At 42.4% G+C, this 20,172-nt stretch overlaps 1 protein-coding gene across 2 annotated transcripts; it reads left to right on the top strand.

Moving 5' to 3' along the window:
- The first annotated feature begins 1,295 nt into the window (after positions 1 to 1,295).
- ZNF317 (zinc finger protein 317) lies at positions 1,296 to 18,591 on the top strand. Of its 2 annotated transcripts, XM_073887737.1 has the most exons (8): positions 1,296 to 1,474; positions 3,398 to 3,458; positions 11,560 to 11,670; positions 12,353 to 12,492; positions 12,956 to 13,082; positions 13,526 to 13,621; positions 14,895 to 14,977; positions 15,480 to 18,591. In XM_073887737.1, exons 3-8 carry the CDS (start codon positions 11,640 to 11,642, stop codon positions 16,797 to 16,799), a joined length of 1,797 nt encoding a protein of 598 aa, XP_073743838.1. In that variant the 5' UTR covers positions 1,296 to 1,474; positions 3,398 to 3,458; positions 11,560 to 11,639; the 3' UTR covers positions 16,800 to 18,591. The 2 variants fall into 2 exon arrangements, with proteins under 2 accessions (XP_073743838.1, XP_025718733.1); XM_025862948.2 differs by lacking the exon at positions 3,398 to 3,458.
- Positions 18,592 to 20,172: the final 1,581 nt, after the last annotated feature.

A 20,172-nucleotide genomic window follows, 5' to 3' on the forward strand; every position in this document is an offset into this window, starting at 1 on the left:
CTTAACAACTTCCCACTGAGGAGTATTGCAGAATTTTCCTACTCTTAATTTTGAAGAGTTAACTGAGTGATATTTTTCCCTTTCATTCATTCCACCAATTAATCCTTGTGAATTTACTGGGATTCAGCATTGATTAGACAAACTCTGATCCTGACCCAGCATTGTTTACTAATTTTAAATACTCAATTTCTGTTTTTATGCCCCCCCGGGTCCTGCCTGAGTACTAAGTCAGTCTTTTCCCTCTTTTCCTCCTCTGTGCTGGCTCCAGATCTTTAAGATGTGACCCTTTCCCCTCTCTGGAGTTTCCCAGTCTTGACCCCAAGCACCCACTGCCCTAGGTCTTTCCGTTTTTGCTCACCTCTCTGCAGTGGGCTTGTTCTGTCCGCTTCTTGTCCCTGTAAAGAGTAATTAGAATTACTTACTTTTCCCATTTGAGTCTCACAACAATTTAGGAGGTAGCTCATTTATACAGAAGGGACAGGCTATAAGCAATATACTGAAGTTGCCTGTCTTGGTGGAGTTGGAATTAGAACTCGTGCTAGGAAGGAGGAATGGATGGCTCCTGCATTCTTCCTGTGCTCACCTTGCCCAGATAAACGCCTTCACTTGGAAGCTGGGCCTCCTAACTTTTTGGCTGAGGTATTGTAAAAGAGGACCACAAAACGCTGACCCGGATTTTTCCAAGCCCCGCCATAACCTCTCTTGACTCAGGAGCAAGGAAAACATTTTTTTTTTTTTTTTTTTTTTTTTGGCAAAGTGATCAGACTGGGTTGACGGTCAAAGTAGAACTGAATATTCCCTGTTGGATAGATGCGACAAACCAAAGAGTTGAGGGTGTCGTCAGGCTTTACAGTGGACAAGTGGAAAGATGGGGTTGCTATTACTTGAGGTTGAGAGGGTGAAGTCAGTTGTTTGATTTGTGGCATTTTAAAGTGTCTATAAAATAGCCAAGTGGAGAGAGCAAGTCTCATACCGCCTGGAATCCAGGGTAGACCTGTGGGGCTGTGGATGGAAATTTGAGCCTTGAGTACATAAACAATACTTAAAACGGTGAGACTCGCCGCTACCACAGAGAGAACGATGAGAAGACGAAAAGAAACCTGAGAACTGAGTCCTGGGGACCTGCAACAATTGGAAGTCGGGAAATGTGGCTCGCCAGACTCCACCGGGGAGCCACCCCATGACCGTCTAAACTCGAGAACTACATTTCCCAGAATCCTTTCCGCCCCGTGCTTCCGAGTTAGAGGCCGCCAATGAAGCCCCGCGAGATTTAGAAGGCGGAAGTGAAGCGGAAGCCATTGCTCCCGGGAGGTGATTGCGGCTATACACATGGGCAGGGGAGGGGTGCGGCTTCCTCTGGACTGTTGGGGACCCTTCGCTTTCCTGCCGCAGACCGGACGTGCTGCATGAATTTGGTGTCCCTTCAGCGGCAGCTTCCGTGACCTCCATTCCACCCGGTTCTACCTTCAGCCTTGTAAGCCCTGCTCTCCTCACTTAACCCTTTACCCTCGGTCTTCCCGAGGACACGAAAGGCCCACAGGCAGGGAGGAGTAAATGGGGACAGGGACCTGGGACCGGGAAGCCAGGCAGCCAGGCGAGGAGTCTGCTTTAGACTCTGTGATCGGCGATATGAAACGCTGGTACGCGAGGAGTGAAATTTAGGACCACTGTGTTGAGGACAAGGGGAAGGCAATGGTGATCTGGTTTTTTAAAAAATGGACTCTTGGGGTGGGAGGGGAAAGCCGGGCCGAGGTGAATTCAGGACATGGTGGGGTCAGGAATGGGAGACCGCGAGGATAATACCTTTTGCTCTGCGGTCCATTTTCTCCAACATTAGTGGAGGCACACTGGCTTTCTGTTAACATTTGTATTGAATTTTAAATTTTATATTTAAAGTTTTCGGTGCACTTACCTGTTAGTTTAGTTGACTCGTGTAAACAGCCTATAACTAGATTTGATAGTTCACTTCAAAAAAAAGTTCACTTCAACCTTCTGTTAATTTAACTTGAGAGTTAGCCCATTAATATTTATTGTGATTACTAAAATTTTGCAGTTTTTACCATCTTACTGTGCTTGGTTATTTATCCTTTAAATTTCAAGTATTTTTTAATTGGAATATAAAACATGCCAAAAAAGATACGGGAACACACACGCATTCTCTTTGCAAAAAAAGTATGGAAACACACACACTCTTAAAAGGACAGCAATAAAGCGAATCTGCAAACCAGGCCCAGAAAGATCCTACGAAATCACTAGAAACTACGTGGTCTTTCCTGCATCCTCCGCTTTCCCCATGAATTCTTTTATGGACTTTACTGCTTATACGTTTTTCCCCAAAATTTATATCCTAGTCTGGGTAATTATTTGTGAATGGACTCACACTCTTCAGTACTTTCAGAGACATCCTTTTTTCCGTTAATGCAAGCACACTTTGATATTTAGAGATTTCTAAATATCTTGTAGTTGAAGTACATACACTTAGCCATTTTTCAGGCACTTCATGGCTTAAATTTTAGAGTCAGTTTACAAAGTTCCACCTACTGGAGTTTTATTTTGAAGTTGTGTTGAATCTGTATATGAACTTGGATAATATTGGCATAATTCCATTGTATCTTATAATGAATATTATGTCTATGTACTTATATATTTTGTAATGCCTTTGAGTAAAGTTTTAAAAGATTTAGGGTGTTGTTTTTTTTTTGAGATTTTATTTATTTGATTGGCAGCGTGCCCATGAGTTGGGGGAGGGGCAGAGGGAGAGGGAAAAGACAACTCCGGGCTGAGCAGGGCGCTCCCGAAGATGGCTTGAGCCCAGGACCTCAGGATCATGACCTGAGCCGAAGGCGGACGCTTAACCAACTGAGCTACCTTGGTGCCCCTAGGGTGTGTGTGTGTGTGTGTGTGTGTGTGTGTGTGTGTGAGTGAGAGTGAGTGTGAGAGAAAGAGAGAGAAAGTTTTGAGAGTTTTGTTGTTGTTAGATTTATTCCTAGGAACTTTTTTTTAGTGTTTAGGAATTTTTTTTCCCCAACGGCTTGGTGTATTGAATTTGGGTTAGTTTTTGTGTAGTATTTTGAATGTTCTTCAGAGACAGTGTTATCATCTGTAGAGAATAAATAGGTAAATTTTTTTATTTTCCATTTGCATCTTTCATGTTTTATTTACTTAACTTCACTGGACAGGCTGGGGCCTCCTGGTAGCATTGAATGGAGTTTGGATGGCAAACTTTAGGCAGTCCTTTTTTTTTTTTTTTCTTTGCCTTTAAGGGAATTGACCTTATGTTTGCTGGAGGCTCTTTTTTTAAGATAGTAAAGGAAGCTCCCTTCTTGTCCTAGTTTTAAAGAGTTTTTCCTCTTGAACAGTTCAGGTTTTTAACAAGTGATTTTTTTTTTCCTTTCAGCATCTACTGTGATATGTTTCTTTTGTGTATCTCAAGCTCTGTAAACAATGGCTGGCTTATGGTAGGTGCTACTACTGTTGTGCATTGAATGAATGGGTGAATAATATGCTTTTCTTGTTTATCTGATATTGTTGCAAACTAAACCAATTGATTTTCTAATGACTCACTACATTTGCTTTGGTAAATAACTAACTTGAAAAGGATAAGGCACTATTGTGTCATTTTTGGCTTTTATCTGCTAGTGCGTTGGTTATTTGGATCTGTGTTTGAGTAAAATTGGCTTGCGATCTTCCTTTTCTGTTTCAAATTTATGCCAGCCTCATAAAATGGGGTGGGAATGTTCTCTCTGTTTTCTAAACTCTGGAATATTTTGCCTAAGAATAGAATCACTTTTTCCTTAAAAGGGAGTTGTGCCAGAACCATTTGGGTCTGGAGTTTTCTTTGTGGAAATTTTTTGAGCTGTTGTTTCAGTTCCTTTAAGGGTCACAGTGATGTGAGAAAGATGTTAGGGTTTGAAGCCAGTGGCCAAGAAAGAATTCTTGAGACGTCTTTGGTGCAAAGAGGTAGTTTTACTGAAGCATGGGGACAGGACCCCCGGACAGAGAGAGCTGCACTGGGGTCATGAGGAGTGGGCCATGATCTACTTTCAGGTTGGATAGCGTAAGCCTCCCGGGTATTGTGGAAACCTTGTTTCCAGGATCCTGAGGTGTCTACCTATCGTTAGGAAAAGGTCATTTATTATTGTTTAGTAAACCCTCAGTCATGAGACCCTTCAAATGTGTATTGGTGGGTCATATGCTTGGAGGATGATTGCCAACATGTATCTTGGGGAATAAAGGAGATAAAGGAAATTTCCAAGGGAATTTTTATTTTTATTTATTTATTTTTAAGATTTTATTTATTTGAGAGAGAGAGAAAGAGAGAGAGCACGAGAGGGAGGAGAGTCAGAGGGAGAAGCCGACTCCCCGCCGAGCAGGGAGCCTGATGCAGGACTCGATCCCGGGACTCCAGGATCATGACCTGAGCCGAAGGCAGTCGCCCAACCGACTGAGCCACCCAGGCGCCCCCAAAGGAATTTTTATATGTTGAAGTAGACTTAACAGGATCCTGGCGGTCAGGCCTGAGATTGCCTTTTGCCCTAAGCAAAGTATTAACATCAAGACAGCTGAGTTTCAAGGTCTTGTCAAGGGGCTGTAATTGTAGGGAAATTTAATAATTTTTTTCTTCTGCCTTTGTTTCCCATATCAATAGGGCATCTAAGTTCTTTATTTCATTATGGTGAGTAAAATTTCTTTAGGAACTTAATTCATTCCTTCTAGGGTTTAAATTGTATAGTCAAAGTTAATAAAGTTCTTATATTTTCAATGCCTGTCACATCTGTATTGTAATCTGGTTTTTCATTCTTATATTTTCCTTTTTAAAAAAAATAAAATAGGGGGGCGCCTGGGTGGCTCGGTTGGTTAGGCGACTGCCTTCGGCTCAGGTCATGATCCTGGAGTCCCGGGATCGAGTCCCACATCGGGCTTCCTGCTCAGCGGGGAGTCTGCTTCTCCCTCTGACCCTCTTCCCTCTCGTGCTTTCTATCTCTCGTTCTCTCTCTCTCTCAAATAAATAAATAAAAAATCTTAAAAAAATAAAATAAAATAAAATAAAATAAAATAGGGCTCCTGGGTGGCTCAGTTGGTTAAGCGACTGCCTTCGGCTCAGGTCATGATCCTGGAGTCCCAGGATCGGGTCCCTCATCGGGCTCCCTGCTCGGCGGGGAGTCTGCTTCTCCCTCTGACCCTCTTCCCTCTCGTGCTCTCTATCTCTCATTCTCTCTCTCTCAAATAAATAAATAAATAATCTTAAAAAAAAAAAGACAACTTATAAAAAAATAAAATAAATTCTGCCAAAATTTTGTCAGTTTTGTTTTTCTTAGAGAACTTTTGGTTTGATTGAGCCACTTCACAATATGAATGTCTTCTTCTGTTTTGTAACTCTGTTCTTTATAGTTTTCCTCCTTTTACTTTTTTGGGATGTCTCTTTCCAGTTTCTTACATTGGGCACCTGTCACATTCCAAAGAATGTGGTATCTTGTTATATTTCAGTTCTAAATATTGAATATTATGACTTCTTTGACACGTGAATTATTTAGGGTTGTTTTTTCTTTCTTTTTTTTTTTCTTTACTATCCATTCCTGTGACATTTTTCTGGTTATCTTTTGGGCATTGTTTGGTAATTTCCTGGCCCTGTTTTCAGAGAGAGATGCCATTTTCTGAGACACAGTGTGCCTTTGTGGTTGGGTTTTATAGTAGCTAGGGGATGTGATTTCATCTTGTTCAGTCTGCATGTAATTATTGACTTGTCTGCTTGAACTATATTAGTGAGATCTCTGGTGGTGGCTTTGTCCATTCTCCTCAGAGTTCTGTCCTTCTTTATTTTTTTCATGTGTTTGAGGATGTGAAAACATACATACAGCTTTTTCTTGAATTCATTCTGGAATACCTCAGTTTTCTCTAAGAACCTTTCTACCTTAATCCTTTCTGTCTGGTACTAACATATTTAAACCAGCTTTAAAAAAAAAATTTTATTTATTTATTTGACAGAGAACACAAGCAGGGGGAGCAGCAGGAAGGGGCAGAAGCAGGCTCCCCGCTGAGCAGGGAGCCCGGTGCCAGGCTTGAACCCAGAACCCTGGGATCATGACCTGAGCCAAAGAGAGACGCTTAACCAACTGAGCCACCCAGGCACCCTTTTCTGTACTTTTTTTTTTTTTTTTAAGATTTTAGTTAGTTATTTTATAGAGCATGCAACCAGTGGGAGGGAGAAGGACAAGCAGACTCCATGCTGAGTGCAGAGCCTGACACAGGGCTCCGCTCGACCCCAGGACCCTGAGATCATGACCTGAGCTGAAATCTAGACTCAGATGCTTAACCAACTGAGCCACCCAGGCACCCCTTTCTCCTTACTTTTTGAATTTATTTATGTATTTATTTACCCTGAAGAGGTTGGATTAGAAGGGAGGGCAGACATCTCTGTCCTTGTTTGTAATAGGAGTGGAGGAGAGTATCAGAGATCCGTTTTGGGAGGAATTTTGGTAGAACTGAGACCAAAAAATTAGAAATAGCTCCTTTTAACTTTTTAAGGTAAAGTATAACTTATATTGAAGACAATTTACAGATCTTAGATCCAGGTTGATGAATTTTTTTGACAGTTGTGTACATTGTGTAACCGCTAACTTAAAAAAATAAATAAAAATATGAAGAATATTTTAGTTGCTCTAGAAAGTTCCTCTTCTCAGTCTCTTCATCTCATACTCTTCCACTGAGACAGCCACTTTTTTACTTCTATTGACCGAAATAAACAAGTTTTGCTAACCTAAATAAGTTTGCTATTTTGTGGATGTCATATAACTGGAATCAGAACATTTTTTGTGTCTGGTTTCTGTTGATCAACATTGTAGACATTCAACCGTGTTGTGTGTTTCAGTAGTTTTTATTCTTCAGTAGTATTCCATTGTACACACCACCATTTGTTTATCCATTCTGTTGATGGATATTTAGATTGTTTACAGTTTGGGGTTATTATGAAATCAGATTGTTATGAACATTTTTGTATGAGTCTTTGTAACATGTTTTTAAAAATTTCTCTTGGGTAAATTCGATGGGTGGAATGGCTGAGTCAAATGGTAAGTGTACTTTTAAGAAACTGGCACACTGTTGTCCATGGTAGTTGAACTGTTAAAACCGCAGCCATCCATACTTGCCAACATTTGATGTTGGTAGTCTTTTATTTTGGCCACTCTACTGGGTTGAAATCCAGTATCTTCAGTTTTGTTTTGCATTCATCTGTTGACTAATGATGTTGAGTACCTTCTGACAAACTTATTATATTGGTCATTCATTATATTTTGTGAAGTGTCTTTAGCCTTTTTTGTTGAGTTGTTTTTGTTTTTGTTTTGTTTTTGGTAAGAGTTCTTTATGTACTTTGAATATGAGCTCTTTGTTAAGTATATGTACTCCAAATATTTTTTCTCAATCTGTGGCTTGCCTGTTCATTTTTTTTTTTTTTTGAATTGAGGTATAATTGATATAGCATTATGTTATATCAATTAGTTTCAGGTGTATAGTGTAATGATTCAATATTTGTATGTATTGCAAAGTGTGCAAAGTTGATCACTACAGTAAGTGTATAGTTAATATCATCACTGTACGTAGTTACAGATTTTTTTACCTTGTGATGAGAACTTTCAAGATCCACTCTCCTAGTGGATTTCCCCTCAGTTTTCTTTTCTTTTTTTTTTTTAAAGATTTATTTATTTATTTATTTATTCATGAGAGAGAGAGAGAGGCAGAGGGAGAAGCAGGCTCCCAAGGAGCAGGGAGCCCGATGTGGGACTCGATCCCAGGACTCTGGGATCGTGACCTGAGCCGAAGGCAGACGCTTAACCATCTGAACCACCCAGGCGCCCTCCTCTCAGTTTTCTTAAACAAGTATAGTTAACTCACAGTGTTACAGTAGTTTCAGGTGTAAAAACTTCATGCTGTGCTCACCACAAGTGTAGCTACCATTTATCACCGTGCAATGTTATTACAATACCTTGGGCTATATTATTCCCTATGTTGTACCCTGCCCTACCTACTTTTAAATATGCACTACAATATTTTTAACTGTAGTCACCATGCTGTACATTATATCCCAATGACTTACTCATTTTATAACTGGAAATTTGTACCTTTTAACCCCCTTCACCCATTTAACGCACCCCCTGCCTCAGGAAATCACCAATCTGTTCTCTTATCCACAATCTTGTTTTCTGGTTTTTCTTACAGATTCCACATAGAAGTAAAAACATATAATATTTATCTCTTTCTCTGTCCACTTATTATAAGACTGCTTATTTCACTTTGCACAATGCCCTCAAAGTGTATCCATGTGGCAAGTGGCTAGATTTCATTTTTTTAATGGTTGAGCAATATTCAGGTGCATGTGCATTTTCTTTGCCTGTTAATCCATCGGTGGACACTTTGGTTGTTTCCATATCTTGGCTATTGTAAATAATGCTGCAATGAACATAGGGCTGCAGATGTATTTTCCAAATTACTGTTTCATTCAGGTAAATACCCACAAGTGGAATTGCTGGATCATATGGTAGTTCTGTTTTAATTTTTTGAGGAACCTCTGTTCTGTTTACCATAGTGGTTGTGCCAATTTACATTCCCACCAACAGTGCATAAGGTTCCCTTTCTTCCACATCCTCGCTAACACTTGTTATATCTTGTCTTTTTTTTAAGATCTTATTTATTTTAGAGAGAGAGCACGAGTGCTAGTGGGGGGAGGGGCAGAGGGAGAAGGAAAGAGAACCCCAAGCAGGCTCGATCTCACATTCCTGAGATCAGGATATGAGCTGAAATCAATAGACACCTAACCTACTGAGCCACCCAGGTGCCCCTCTTGTCTTCCTTTTTTTTTTTTTTTTTTAATTTTTAATTTCTTTTTTGAGTAATCTCTACACTCAGTGTGGGGTTTAAACTCACAACCCCAAGATCAAGAGTTGTGTGCTCTAAAAAAAAAAAAAAAAAGAGTTGTGTGCTCTATTGACTAAGCCAGCCAGGCACCCCATTTTCTTGTCTTTTTTGATAATAGTCATTCTAACAGGTGTGAGGTGCTATCTCATTGTGGTTTGACTTTCTTTTCCCTAATGTTCAGTGATGTTGAGCATCTTCTCGGGTTCTGTTGGCCATCTGTATTTCTTTTTTGGGAAAATGTCTCTTCAGATCCTCTGCTCATTTTTTTATTGGATTGGTTTTTTGCTGTTGAGTTGTATGAGTCTTTTATATATTTGGACATTAACTCCTTATCAGATATTGCAAATATTTTTTTCTGTTAGGTAGGTTGCCTTTTCATTTTGTTGATGGTTTCCTTTACTGTTCAGAAGCTTTTTAGTTTGGTGTAGTCCCACTTATTTTTGCTTTTGTTTCCTTTGCTTTTGGTTTCAAGTCAAAAAATAATTGCTGAGACCAATGTCAAGAAGCTTACTGCTTAGGTTTCCTTTTAGGAGTTTTGTGGTTTCAGGTCTTATATTCATTCATGTCTTTAATCCATTTTGAGTTAACTTTTGTGTGTGGTGTAAGATAGTGATCCAGATTCCTTCTTTTGCATGTGGCCATGTACTTGTGCCAACATTATTTATTAAAGTGACTGTCATTGTATATTATTAGATTTTTTTGTCATAAAGTAATTGACTGTATGTGTGACTTCTGGTCTCATTTTTGTTGCATTGATCTATGTGTTTTATGCTAGACTTCATTTTCTTGATGTTATTTGACTAAAGGTGTTCAATTTGGGGAAAGTCGATTTATTGATATTTTTAAAATATTCTACTTGTATCTAGTCTAAAATACAGTTGTGTAAGTAGAGATGGTTAAAATATTTTCTGTGGGTTTTATTTTTTGTTTTCTGATTGATTTCAAAAGTTTTTAATTTAAATTTTTGCTTATGCAGTGATAATAGAAAATGCAGTTCCTTTTTACCCATTGAGTTCTTTCAGTTTATTCTTCATTTATTAAGAAGACTGCTTTCCCTACTGAATCTCTTTGTTCTCTTACTGAATATAATTTGTGCACATGTAGGTTTGTTTCTAACTCTGTTCTATTCCATTGACCTATTTGTTACTTATTCCAGTAACTCTTCATTACTGTGGTGAACTTAGTAGTGTGAATCCTCCAAATTTGTTTTTCTTTCTTAACATTGTTCCGGCTCCTCTAGATCTTTTGCATTTTGTTATACATTTTATTTATTTATTTTTTATCTTTTTTTTTTTTTTCAATGCAGGGCTTGAACTCACGACCCTGAGATCAAGACCTGAATTGAAACCAAGAGTTGGATGCTTAACCAACTGATCCATCCAGGCACCCGTGGTGTACATTTTAGATTTGGCTTGAAACTTCTAGAGAAAAAGCCTGCTGGGATTTTGATAGGGATTGCATTGTATTGGCAGGTGAATTCAGGGAGAATAAATGCTACCTTAATAATAATGATTCTTGTAGTCTCTGAAAGTGATATCCCTGCCTAGGGGATATTATTTAGGTCTTTAATTTTTTTTCAGCAATGTTTCACATTTTTTGTTGTCAAGGTCTTACACAGCTTCTAACTTATTCCTAGATATTTTATATGTCTTAGGCTATCATAAATGGCTTTTTTTTTAAAGTTTCATTTTCCAGTTCTTTTGCTGAGGTATGTTTTTTTAGTTGAGATTACTGTGAAATGCAAATAAGATTATTTGGTAAAAGTAAGAATAATGGTAAAACAGTTTTTGATTCAGGAAAAACTGGCAAGATTTGTACATGGTTTTGGGGAGATTGGAAGGTCAGGTTTCATAGTATGCTTTTCTCGAATGTAGGTGCTCCTTTCGCAGCTGAAGGTTAGGGGTTGTGTGCAGAGTGGTCTTGCCAGGTACCTTCAAGAGAGGAGGTAAATGGTTGGAGCCATCCAAGGCCGCTCTTTTGGTCAGTAGGTGTTATAATGCGCAGAGAGTAGTAGATGTTATAGATCCATAATGACTTCCAGCTGGGTAGGTGGGGTGGTGAAAAAATGAATTTTCTGTTAGGGAGCAAGATGGTAACAGCATGGGTGGCCTGGAATCCTCTCTCAAGTGGGAGAGTTTGTGTGAAGTGTTACAGAGGAGATTTTGTAGAGAGCAAGATTTCTGAATCATTATCTGCAAGGTGAAGCTGATTCCAGTGATGACAAGGGCTGGTCTGTGGCCAAGGTGTATGTGTTGGTGTGGAGTGTGCGGCCAAAAGGCACTGGAGATTGGAACACGTGGTTCTAAGTGGACCATCCTCGTGGCTACTAGAACCATCCTAAGTCATGGTGAGCCTTAAAGTTGGAAGGAAGAAGAGAAGTCTGCAGCCCAAGTGTTTATCGAGTAAGAGAGTCAGACAAGTTGTGTTTGGGGACAGGTTACCTGGGATAATGGATCTGAATCTTACTTGAGGCGCATCAGGGACCTTCCCCACATTGCCTGGAGGATTTCCTGGGAAGACAAAGGCCCGTGACAGGGCCCAAGATAGAACTTGCTGCTCCAAAGAGGAGATGCAGGAAAGCAGAAGTCAGAATTCTCCTGTGAGCCCGAGAGGCAGGACTGCTGCTGCTAGTCCTTTTCTCATTCACTACAGATGCCTGCTCCAGGAGTCCCGTGACAGCTTCCTGCTGCCAGTGCCCTGTTGTTCGGACAAATCGACTTCATTCTCACGGGATGGCAGCTCTTGGTCTGTCTCCCACATGTGGTAAGTTCTTGGGGTGATGAATGGATGCCCTCAGAAGTCCAGCTTATTAAGTGGCCCCTGGACTTCACGGAGGTCAAGGGTGTGCATGGCCAGAGGGAGGGCTGCCAGAGAGGATGGAGCAACTGGAAAGAGGTGGGAGCAAAGTCTTGGTAGCCTCCCAGTGACTGTCTGATTTGGGGTCTTTGTGAATTTGGGTGAAGTAGGGATTGTGTGTGGTTGGTATATAAGGAAGAACTGTAATGGGTAACTCTCTGTTAGTTTTTATTATTACCATTATTAAAGGTTTCATTTTTAAGTAATTTCTTCACCCAGCGTGGGGTTCAAACTCACAATCCTGAGATCAAGAGTTGCAGCTTCCACCAACTGAGTCGGCCAGGTGCCCCTATTATTTTTTTTATCCATTTATTATTGTGATAAATCTGAGCAGAGTGACAGGTCTGCCTCTTAGAGCTTTAATTTCTTCACTCATTGATTGAGAACATATGTCACTTTGTGGGTATGAAAGCCCACCGTCCTTTTTCCGTCCATGAGTGGAGCAGGGCTGCTCTGGCTCGTTACAAGACGTTGCATGTGTGAAAGAGAAACAGGGATAGGCACTGCACACTTACAGTGGGTGTGGGGCATTTTCCTGATCTCTGAGTGTCGGGCAGGCTCTAATCCTCATGGATCTGCTCTTCTCCAGCTGTGTCTACCCAGGACCCTGCCTATATCCAGGAGTCAGAAGTTTCTCCTTCTTCAAAAGACCATTCCTGTTCTCAGGATGTGGACCTGTTTGCTTGCAGTGGCCTAGAACCCCCTATGCTGGCAGGTGTTGGTTCTCAGGTATGAGATCTCTGGGCCCCTGGGGGTGGGAGAGGCACTTCCCTAGAATGCCCTCAGCACCACTTGTTAGAGTTCTTTGAGAGCCTCCCCTAGGCCGATCAGTGCCTGAACAGGGCACAGGAGAAAAAGCCAGAGACTGTTGTAAGGCTCTCCTGGTATCAGGGACACGGTTAGGGGAAATGAACTTGTGTCGCAGGTGCTTCTCTCATAACAGAGCTCAGAATGCTCAGCTCAAAGCTAGAGAGCTTTGGTCCTGTGTTAGCAGAGTTTGAATTTGAAGAGATGGGATCACCTCATAGTGAAGAGCCTTGAGGACTGGCTTCTGGAACACATTTGAGACCCCAGAACCCCATCTGAAAATCCTGTGTTTGGAGTCTAGTGCCCAGGCTTCCGCCCCAGCCATCTTTCTGTGAACACGGATAGGCTGGTTTCTTACTGACCCCAAATGTGTGTGGTGATTCAGGAGTCAGTGACTTTCCAGGATGTTGCTGTGGACTTCACTGAGAAGGAGTGGCCTTTGCTGGATTCTTCTCAGAGAAAACTGTACAAAGATGTGATGTTGGAGAACTACAGCAACCTCGCCTCAGTGGGTAAGGCTGGAATCATTTTTCTATTTGAGTATCAGATGTTTTTGTTTTGAGTACTTGCTGTGACCCAGGGACTGTGGGGTTTTGGAACGTAATTGTGACCAAGCCAACCTGGTGCCCCGCTCACAGTGTCTCCTAGTGGTTGTTGAGACCTGTTCAATGCCTTGACCTTGGACATTGTCACGTGTTTCTGAGTTTGGGCATAGGTTTCTGAGTTAAGAAATCCTCATTCCTTTGAAGGGCGAAGCGTGTGGGTCTTTGTGGTTTTGTGTTTTATGAAAGTCTTTCGCTGTGTTCCTTAGAAATTTGGCACCATCATTTTGCTGCTCCTAAGTCAGACTTGTCCATCTTCAGAACACTGAAGACCAAAACATTGACCCCAGCCTAACGGAAGGGGTTGTCCTCTGCACGATCCTCCCTCAACATGTGTCTTTCCCCGTGAGTAGGGTATCAGGTGGGCAAACCCAGCCTCATCTCCCACTTGGAGCAAGAAGAGGAGCTGAGGACAGAGGAGAGGGCACTTCACCAAGCCACATCTCCCGGTAAGCACCAGGCAGACTCAGGCACTTCTGGGTACCTGCCGTATTCAGTGATGGGATGGAGGGAGATCCATTCGGAAATGTCACCCAGGGAAATTGAGAATGAGCCTTCTCTGTTCTCTCGCAAGTCCTTTGGTCCCAATGTCCTCTCCTGTGTGCGTGTGTGTGTGTGTATTTGTTCTTCTGTTGCCTTTGTCTATCTACTTAGTTTTTGTTGAGATAAACTGACATGACACTGTTAGTTTCAGGTGTACAACATAATGATTTAGTATTTGTATCTATTGCAAAATGATCACCACAGTAAATCTCATTAACATCCATTACCACACAGTTAGAAAAATGTTTTTTCCTTGTGATGAGAACTTTTAAGACTTACTGTCTTATTAGCAGCTTTCAGTGCATTAGAGTATCATTAACTGTAGTCACCATGCTGTGCGTTACATCCCCAGGACTGAACTTATTTCGTAACTGGGAGTTTGTACCTTCTGTGTACATTTTGACCTCCTTCACACCCATTTGTCCACCCACCACCTCTGACAACCACCACCAGTCTGTATCCACGAGCTCAGTTGTTCTGTTTTTTTTTTGGGGGGGGTGGTTTGGTTTTTGTTTTTAGATTCCACACTTCAGTGAGCTATGGTATGTTTTCCTCTGTCTTATCTCACTTAGCATTGTGCCCTCTCTCCTTGTCTAAAATGGGAAGAGTCCCTTTCTTATGGCCGAATAATACCCCATTGTGTGTATATACCACATTTTCTTTATCCGTTCATCTCTCGAGGGACTCTTAGATTGCTTCCATTGCCTTGGCTATTATAAATAATGCCACTGTGAATGGGGGGTGTGTGGCTATCTTTTCAAGGTAGTGTTTTTGTTTCCCTTGAATATATACCCAGAAGCAGAATTGCTTGATGTCCTCTTTAAATCCAACATGTCCACATGAACTCTGTGCCATCCTTTCATTCCACTCAGCATTCCTGGGCATACTGTTTCTGTTGTTATCAGTGTCAGTCTTCGAAGAATTTATTCCTTAGTGAATCAAGTTAAACGTCTCCCCTGTCACTGCCAGATGCCTCACACAGCCACAGTTCACGGACATTTTAACCTACATGTGTGTTTCTCCCCTTTAACATCACCTTTCCTTCTTTAGGGTTAGTATCGCAAAGAAATTTCCTCCTCTCCACCCCACACACCACCCCATCTTTGTCACTACCATCTCACCATCTTTCTCCAGCTAATATTTCTCTCCTCAGGTTAATATTTTACCAATTTGTTTCAGATTGGGAGACTCCATCTAAAAGCAAATGGTCCATTCTCATGGAAGGCATTTTTGGGAAGGAAACATCCAGTGGTGTGACAGTGGTAAGAGTTCCTTGGGATAATCCCAGGTCTCCCATGCTGGGAGGAGACAGGGGCAGTCTCAGAAAAGCAGCTCAAGAACCAAGCGAGTGGCCTTCCCTGAGAGGCAGCTGTTTCAGACACTGAATATCACAGCTTTGGGGGGAAAACTGTAAACCGAGCCTCAATTTCTTAACTTAAGAGTTGTGGCAACCAAATCTTTCTGTAACTGTGCCTCAGCTAGTGAGTGTTGGGGCTCAATTCAGATTTAAACAGTTAACAAGGTACATATGCAAAAAGCTTTGGGGAAGTTACAGCCATGGAGCCTTAGGGGATGGCGTCCACCTTTTTATTTGTTAGAGCCCAGATGGGGCAGGAGCAGGGTTTTGGCACTGCACATCATGACGTCATTCGTCACAGTGATGTGCTTCTACTTCCGGTAATTCGTGTGGGGATTACTGTAGATGATTTGTAGGTATGTGATGAGTTGTGGGAAATGCCTTAGTCAGCGCTCCTCTCTTAACAGGAAAGAACACGTCTCGGAGAGAAATCCACCGAGTACACTCACCTGTTTGAAGTCTTCAGCATGGGCACTCATCTTACTCAGCAGATGGGAAGGCACGCTGGCAAGAGGCCCTATCACCGCCGGGACTGTGGGGCAGCTTTCAAGAACAGGTCACATCTCGCCCAACATGTGAGCATTTACAATGGGAGGAAAATGCATGAATGTCACCAGTGCCAAAAAGCTTTCACCACGAGCGCGTCCCTTACGCGGCACAGGAGAATACACACAGGGGAGAAGCCCTACGAATGCAGTGCCTGTGGGAAAGCCTTCAACGATCCCTCCGCCCTCAGGAGTCACGCAAGAACTCACCTCACAGAGAAGCCCTTTGACTGCAGTCAGTGTGGAAATGCCTTCCGAACCCTCTCCTCACTGAAGATACATATGAGAGTTCACACTGGGGAGAGACCTTACAAGTGTGACGAGTGTGGGAAGGCGTATGGCAGGAGCTGCCACCTCATTGCACACAAACGAACACACACCGGAGAGAGACCCTACGCATGCCACGACTGTGGGAAGGCGTTCCAGCATCCCTCCCATCTCAAAGAGCATGTCCGCAATCACACCGGAGAGAAACCCTATGAATGCACACAGTGTGGAAAAGCCTTCCGATGGAAGTCGAACTTCAACTTGCACAAGAAGAACCACATGGTAGAGAAAACATACGAATGTAAAGAATGTGGGAAATCCTTTGGTGATCTCTTGTCACGGAGAAAACACATGAGAATTCATATTGTAAAAAAACCCATTGAATGTAGACAGTGTGGGAAAGCGTTCCGGAACCAATCCATCCTTAAGACACACATGAATTCTCACACTGGAGAGAAACCCTATGGGTGTGATCTGTGTGGGAAAGCCTTCAGTGCGAGCTCAAACCTGACCACACACAGGAAAATCCACACTCAAGAGAGACGCTATGAATGTGCCGCCTGTGGGAAAGTGTTTGGGGACTATTTATCCCGGAGGAGGCACATGAGCATTCATCTGGTAAAGAAACGTGTTGAATGTAGGCAGTGTGGGAAAGCCTTCAGAAACCAGTCGACCCTCAAGACACACATGAGAAGTCACACAGGAGAGAAGCCGTACGAGTGCGATCATTGCGGGAAAGCCTTCAGCATCGGCTCCAACCTTAATGTGCACAGAAGGATACACACTGGGGAGAAGCCCTACGAATGCCTGGCCTGTGGGAAAGCCTTCAGTGACCATTCATCCCTTCGGAGCCATGTGAAAACTCACCGGGGAGAGAAGCTCTTCGTGTCATCCGTGTGGAAGAGGCTCCAGTGATGGGTCTCCTTTAGGGGAAGCACGAGAGCTCAGACTGGGAGACAGCCTCGTTGGTGTAAGGAAGGCAGGAGCACTTTGATGCACTCACCTGGGCACAAAAGAGTTCCTGTAACAGGAGAAATCCATTTGTGTCCTGGCTGGGGAAGACCTGTTTTTTCTCATTACTATGGGGCTTTGTGAGAACACGCTGGGGGCAAAAACATACCTATGGTGTGCAGAAGCCATCAGTGTACATTCAGCTCTTCAAAGGAAAGGAGAACTCTAGGGAGAGAAACCGTAGCTTGGTATTTAATGTCAAAATGACTTTAGCACCACCCGGCACCTTGTGGGCATACGAGTAAGCACACTAGGGAGAATCTGTAAATTCACTCTCTGGGCAAACCTTTACTGGTCTCACCCTGTATTCTTCATGAAAGAAATCATACTAAAGAGATAAATTCTGTAAAGTAGGAGTGTGGGAAGGTCTGTAACAGGTCAGCAAATTGGCCAACTGTCTATTTTTCTATGGCTTGCAAGCTAAGAATAGTTGTTCCGTTTTTAAAGAAGAAAAATGTGTGACATACACCACATGCAACTCACAAAGCCTAAAATCCTTACTTTCTGGTCCTTTACAGAAAAACTTGCCCACCGCTTGGTCTACAGCAGCAGTTCCTAACTGGGGGTGATTTTGCTTGTCCGGAGACATTTTAAGTTGTTAAAGCTCGGGGGTGGGGGGAGATGCTTCTGGCACATGACGCACAGGAGCCCCCGCAGCAAAGAAGTATGTGGCCCAAAATGTCAGTATTGCTGAGGTTGAGAAACTTAGCCTGAGATAGCCCCTCAGTTTTTGTGAAATGTTACTCATGCTAGGAGAGGTTTCTGTTTAAAACTTCAAAAATATAATCCGTGTAATTCTTTCAGGAAACATGAGAACCCACACTGTAGACAATCCCCACGCGGAAATGATTTTAACCACAGCTCCCTCACTTGTGCTTATGAGAATTCATACCCTGATGGAATTTTCTAGTGAATATGAAATTTATCAGTCTTTAATCATGAAAACAGACCCATACTCATTAATTCGTAGTCTCTGTTTTTAAGATTTTGCTCCTCTAACGCTTAGGCTTCATCCCACAAGGTTTGTATATAGTATTTTTATTATAATTTCATTCCTGATACGTGTTAATTTCCTTCTGGATAACTTACTGGACCAGTGGACTATTTGGAATTGTGTTAAAAATACCATGTAACGTGGGTATATTTAATACCTGTTTGTTACGAGTGTCTGATTCAAATGCCTTGGCTCAGCGCACGGTGTCTTCCATTAGATGGATCCTCTGGAATGTTCTTCGTCTCCTGTCCAACCAAGAGTGACGTACACATCTCATTGCTCTCCCAGTGTCTCCTCTTTCATGTCAAGAAAATCCAGCTTTTGTCCAATTACTAACATATGCTATTTTTAAAAGTCTCTCACCAGTTTTCTGCAGCCAGTACAGTCCTTGTCTCAGCCTGGCCGTTGACCGATAAACAGATGAGAAAGAGCTAGAAAAGGGATTATTCTTACCTGGATTCTTCTACGTGTTTTGTTTTTGCTGTTTGCCCTACTTCTCACCTTGCAAGGAGATCAGGTACCTAGTGTTCAAAGATCCATCTTGTGACCATGAGGATGCAAGCTGCAGGCTAAAGAGGATCCTGCAGAAAAGTCGCAATGATCCCGGCCTCCCCAGTAGCTTCTTTGTCTACACTAGCCATGGATTTGTTATTTCCAGCCTTCCTATCACAGGAGGAAAAAAATAAAACATTATTGGCGTAAGTGGTTTTGGATATTTCGTTGTTGATCAGTTTAATAATTTTTTGGTTGGGGGAGGGTTCTGCTACTCCCAAGTGGTTGCCGTCTGTAATACATACACTCGTTCATTAGTGAGGTTTTATAACTGCCTTGTGTGTGGATAGAATCTGCTTATACTTTTAACCGTTGGATATGGGTTTTTTTTACATCTTTAAGCCATGTTTTAAAATTGTATTTCAAGTCTTTGACATGAGTATTTATTTTCTTGACTTAAAGTAAGTGTATCAGTTTTTACAAAAGCCCTAAGAAGCAAGTACCATCACTATCTCCCTTTTGCATGTGGAGAATCAAAGGCAAGCAAGTTTAGGTTGCTTGTCTGAGGTCAACCCATATTTTTTTTTTAAAGATTTTATTTGTTTATTTGACAGAGAGAGAGATAGCGAGAGCAGGAACACAAGCAGGGGGAGTGGGAGAGGGAGAAGCAGGCCTCCTGCCGAGCAGGGAGCCTGATGCGGGGCTTGATCCCAGGACCCTGGGATCATGACCTGAGCCGAAGGCAGACACTTAACAACTGAGCCACCCAGGCGCCCCAGTAGTGCTTGTATTTTAGTCCCCCTTCTCTTAGGTCAGGTCCTGTTCTGTCTATGCCCTACATCTATAACAGTGAATTGGGATTTTTGCCCTCATGGTGCTTATGTTCTGCTTAGGGTAAGGCACCTGAAGAACAAATGAGTAAATAAATATGTTGTATATCAAATGGTGGTACACACAGTGGAGGAAAAATTGAGCATGGTGCTGCTGAGAGGGTATGCAGGGATTCAGCAGACCTGTTGGGTGGGCAGGGAAAGCCCGCCTTTAAGGGAGCATTTGAGCAGAGATGTCCATGAACTTTGAGTGCGCCATATTGTATTCTGGGGAAGCGCACCCTTGGCAGTTCAGAGGCCGTGAAAAAGAAAACTGCTTGGGACCGCCGTGCAGTAGCCAAGGGGCCGGTGTGGCTAGAGTGGAGCAAGCCTGGGACTCACAGAAGATGAGGCTAGAGCTGGGTCAGGATCCCGATCTTGTGGGTTTACTGGAAGGACTTTGCCTTTTATTCTCCATGTGGTAGGAAGTCGGTGGAGGGATTTGAACAGAAGGGTGGCAACTGTCCAATTTCTCTTTGAATCACTGGCTTCCAGGTTGACAGGCTAAGGAAGGGCAATGTACAAACAAGCCTGTTAGAAAGTAGTTGCAGAATTACAGTTAGATACACTGGGGGCCAGATTGGTGGTAGTAGGGGAGGTTTGAGAAGCACATGGATGAATGTAGCTGTAATTTTCACTTCCAGACAGCGATCATTTGTTCCCTGCAGTGTACCTTTCATATTGCCAGACATGACTTAGAGTTAGTTGTTTCCGTTTTCCCCAGTTACAAACGCTGCTACTTAAAGAGATGGTGTGCATACTTTCTAGAGTGTCCATGAGTTATTCCAGGAGTGTGAATTGCTGGTGTAAGGTCTGTGCACGTTCAACTTAACAGTATTGATGCCAAAACCATTTCTGCAGTGATGTGTGTGTTACCGTTTAAAACAGGTTTGACTGAAACACAAAACTGCTTAATTCACAC

This window comes from Callorhinus ursinus, unplaced genomic scaffold, assembly GCF_003265705.2.
Source record: "Callorhinus ursinus isolate GAN/ISIS: 27379988/994484 unplaced genomic scaffold, GSC_fseal_2.0 scaffold82, whole genome shotgun sequence".
Lineage (NCBI taxonomy): Eukaryota > Metazoa > Chordata > Mammalia > Carnivora > Otariidae > Callorhinus > Callorhinus ursinus.

Bases quoted from the DNA above. Each gene is read 5' to 3' on its own strand.
- ZNF317 (XM_073887737.1), top strand. From the start codon at position 11,640: ATGGCAGCTCTTGGTCTGTCTCCCACATGTG. The intron at 11,671-12,352 runs GTAAGTTCTTGG...GCTCTTCTCCAG, and splicing joins TGGTCTGTCTCCCACATGTG to CTGTGTCTACCCAGGACCCT. The intron at 14,978-15,479 runs GTAAGAGTTCCT...CTCTCTTAACAG, and splicing joins CATCCAGTGGTGTGACAGTG to GAAAGAACACGTCTCGGAGA.